Genomic DNA, 4,393 nt, shown 5'->3' on the forward strand with positions numbered 1-4,393 from the left:
AGTTAAACAATCACCTTCCCAAAACTAAATGAAACATGTTTATTTTGATCTGTCTTTATTTCAATAGTAATGGTACCAATATGCTGGTTACTCACGGGGACGTAATGTGGTTTGTCATACGTGATGGTAATAAATTTGTTGTTGCTACCGCGGATGGGAATGCAGTGCTACCGCGGATGGGAATGCAGCGCAACAGCGACACGTAGTAGTCCCCCACTAACTGATGTTCCGCTATGTCCATTTACACATATAAAGAGTTAAACCCTCCCATAATGTCCAAGGGGTATGGTGCTACCCTACATGGATAATCCAGAATCGTTCCCAATATTGCTGCCAATTTTCCCAGAGTGGAAAAAAAGTAATTTTCATCGTTTGGTTTTAACCGAACCCTTCTAGTCACCGAGTTGTAAATTAAGTTGACCTTCGGTTTTTCAGTATCTTTGTCAATATGCTTAATGTTCTCTATTAAATGATGAATGCTTGAATAATAGCTGGCGTCTATGTTGTAGGATTTAATTTCTTTTTTCGATACTAATATAAACGGTGTGTCGTAAAAGAGTGTGTTTCACGAGTGACAATAATGAATTTCCAATAAAGCGACATCCCAATAACCTATCAAATTTAAAGGCTTGGCTAGTTGTATTGTAAAATTGGAACTAGTATTTTGAGGAAAAGCCCCCGCAGAGGCGTTGCTTGGTAAGGTAATGTAAAAACTCCGTTCAGTCATTTCCCCCCTACTTTATTAGAGGTCTTGCACTTGAGACGCTTTAACACAACTGTTAAATATTTTAGGCCATCCTTTCCATTTCACAAAAAAATTCTCATTCCTTCCCCAACCTTTTTTCGCTAAAAACTTTCCTACCCTGTAAATGCGGTCCTGGTTAGGGTTTACTTTTTGTAATTCTTCGGGGTAAAATGAACCTGTGACTTCCTCCTCTCCGTAATCTTATAATGCGTACACAAGCCTCTGTCCTCGTAATAAAACCCCTGACACAATTTCATGAAACATATTTCATCAGTAAAGGTTTGCTGATATCCTTTTTCAAAAGTACCCTTCATTTTAGATACCCTTATGTGATCCCCTTTCTTAAAAATCACGTGGCGCCTTTATTTAAAACCCGTAGCCGGTTTTCCATACGCTCAGTGTGTTAGAGTGTGTCACGTCGATCGGGCATCCTCTAATAGTTCTGTGATAACTTCTGTTGTAACCATCTATGAAGGCCTGCAGCACATCAATGTAGCAAAAATAAAATATACCTCCACATCTTTGATTTTAAAGTTCTGTTAAACTTTTCCATGACCTTTGCCTTGACTTCGTTATTGGTTACAAAACAGTGTATCCCATGTTGCTTAAACAAAGTTTTTAAAGCTTTGTTTAAAAACTCTTTTTCTCTGTCTGTTTATAATTTTTGAGGCAAAAATGTGTAAAAATAGCTTTAAACGCCTTTGCCACTTCTTCCCCGGTCTTATTCTTTAGGGTTACCGCCCAAGCGTATTTAGACAAAACATCTATCGCTGTTAAAATATATTTACGACCATCGTTGTGACTAGAACAGGAGACCATGTCAACCAAATACGCCTGCCATTATGCATCCGCATCAGACACAACCGTTTTTTCTTTTAAATGTAAGCACTGCCAGTTTATGTAAAGCGTAAGCCTCTTTATCCGCAAGCCAAGCGGCAACCTGCTTTGTCTTTTAGCGGTGTCTTTTAGCGGCCTGAAATAAGGGTGTTACACCCCCCAAACTTCCAACTTCTCCGGGAGAGTAATACATTTTCTTTAGCAACCTCGGCATGTCTAACCCATCTTACTTTAAAACACATGTATACACAAGATCCAGTTTTTGCTTTTGTTTTTATTTAATACAGAAGAGGCTATACACATTTTACTTAAAAAAAACCAAGCTTTTAATGCAGCAGCAAAGTAATATTACTTTACATTTATGTAAATATTAATATTAGGGTACAACTATACACATTTATTTAATGCATAAGGAAAGTAATATAGAAAATGGTTATACAAACTTTTTTTTAATTTTACAATACATCTTAATCACTATTTTTTTTTACCCTTTAGGGTGAGGAGCTGGCATGTAAAAAGTTTTACAATCCATTTTACGAATCCTGCTACTCACTGATCGGCCAATTTTGGCTGCCACCTCGTTTGACAGGTCTACCAGCAAGACCACCGGGTCAGATGTCTCTGCAACCTCCCTGATCATTTTAACAACTTCAGTTACAGTTTCAGTGGTCATGTTAAGCTTTTTCAGTTTGTAGCCTTCAGCTATAACTACATTTAGAAACTGGGTCACATTCAGTTTGGAAGAAATACGTCTAATCTGGTGAAATACTTCTGAGCGACCCCAAAAGACACAAGGGTGACTAAATGGGTTGGGCTCGCCTACCACACAGGCTGCACAGTTTTCCAGAAGTTGTTTTTTCAAACAGTGGTAAATGGTTTTTACTACAACGGCCCTAATAATATCGGCCATAACATCATCTTCGCAGCTCTGCTAGTCACCCTCCTTACTTTTTACAGACTTTTTTTTACAATCTTGCTTCATGCAAAAACAACAGGTGCATATCATGGTTATTCTTCTCAAGGGCCAACTCTCTTCATCCTCTGAAGATGTCTGTCAAAAACAGAGAAAAACGTGTATTAAATTCTTTGTTGCAATCTTTTAAAAATAAAAAAAGGCCTACAGTTTATCGTGCTACCTCAATCTACCCTCGTCTGATTCTGAATCATCATCCCCGGCAGATACACCGTCGGACCCGTGGCACCTTCCTGTTATTAAACACAAACATATAGCTGTGTTTAACGCCCCCTTACATATATGCTTATATTTCTATTTTTTTCAAAATTCTCTAAGTAGCTTTTACCTCATCATGTTCTTTTGGGTCTACATTTGACAACCACTCGCTGCACCCCCAGGCTGTGTCATTTGTTTCTGAATCACCACAGGTGGGGGCTCCGTCAGTCATCGTTTCAGCAATCTATTATTAAGCACAACCATATAGTGGCGCTTAACTGGTGGCTTACATAGATGTATTTTCTTTCCTTTCAAATAATTTAAGCTGTTTTTACCTCATCATGCACTTCTGTTGCTCTGCCAGTAACAACGTCACCGTCTTTCCATGATCTGGGGTCTATTGGTTGGTTTTCGACATCACTATCCTCCAACGGTCCCTCAGTTGCCATGTCCTCGTATATAGGTTCTTCTTCCATTCCTACCTATAAAAAAATAAAAATATTTAACCATCAATATTTATAAAATATTTGTAATTTTCCATTAATTTGTTATAAAAAAGGTCTTACTTCTGCCCTCGAGTCGGCTTCCTCCAAAGCCGGCAACAAATTTTTTCGCACTTTATCCTTTTTTTCTTTTACAAATGGTTGTGGCTCCATAAAGTCTTCCTGTTTCTTAGGTTCAATTTCAGGATGAAATACGGGGTTCGGTAACAGTCCCACCTCATTAGCAAAATAAGCGTAAAAGGGTCTTCTCTTCTGAACACGAACTGGTGCACCCAGGGGCAATTCCGGCTTCTTGGCTTCTGTAGGTGTCTTGTACATGGACATGTCTTTGTGTCTAGGCTCCCAGTTTTAAAGCCCTGCTCCCAAAATATGTGGCTTTATACACATGGCCAAATGCTCATTGGTTAGAGTTTTTCAAATAACCCGCCCCGCACTAGTCCATTTTTAAAAGGCTCTGGTTTAAAATTTTGGGAGTACAGGATAGGTTCAACAACTGCATTCTGTGACCTAGCTGTAAAATAGCTACAGATTGGTCCACTGAAAGGAGGGACTAGCTCCCCAGGAGCACCACCCAGAACAGCTATCATTTCACTACCAGCAGTCGCTGGGGTAGGATGTTTCGCTCTGCATGTGTTCAGTAACACAGACTCTCTTACTGCTTTATTTTTTTCTCTCTTTACAATCCTCTCTCCTTTCTCTACCTCCCCAAATAACCTTTCTTTCCTTTTTTTCCTCTAAACCTTACCCAGACTTTCTTTTATCATCTTAAACTCTCTCACTGTAGTCTTTCAACCTTTTTCTCTAAATGTATCCAAGCACAAACACACACAACACTCCCCCATTCAAATACAAGAACATTTTTTTTTCAAAATGGCCAATGGCACCAAACTTCAGCACCAACGGAAACAGGGTTGGAGGGCGGAAAATAAGTCCCAAAGGGGGCGTGGAAACCTGTCAAAAATGCATGGTGATGAATGCTATCGAGCTGTATACTACTCCTGTGTGTGTGCTAGAGAAGGCTTGAGGACCTGGCACAGCAAGGAGAGAGTGAGAAAGCCCAGGCTGATGGAATGGGTGGGCTCAATGGGACCCCAGTATAACAATAGCATCCTGGATGGGGGGCGTCCAACATCACAG

General features: G+C 39.7%; 1 protein-coding gene across 1 annotated transcript; it reads right to left on the minus strand.

Annotated features, from left to right (window-relative positions):
• Nucleotides 1-2,513: 2,513 nt before the first annotated feature.
• On the minus strand, nucleotides 2,514-3,580 carry LOC144930391 (uncharacterized). The gene is made up of 3 exons (XM_078851957.1): nucleotides 3,320-3,580; nucleotides 3,089-3,235; nucleotides 2,514-2,633 (listed from the first exon to the last, which is right to left on the minus strand). Exons 1-3 carry the CDS (start codon nucleotides 3,578-3,580, stop codon nucleotides 2,514-2,516), a joined length of 528 nt encoding a protein of 175 aa, XP_078708083.1.
• Between the last annotated feature and the right edge of the window lie 813 nt (nucleotides 3,581-4,393).

This window comes from Lepidochelys kempii, chromosome 3 (assembly GCF_965140285.1).
Source record: "Lepidochelys kempii isolate rLepKem1 chromosome 3, rLepKem1.hap1, whole genome shotgun sequence".
NCBI lineage: Eukaryota > Metazoa > Chordata > Testudines > Cheloniidae > Lepidochelys > Lepidochelys kempii.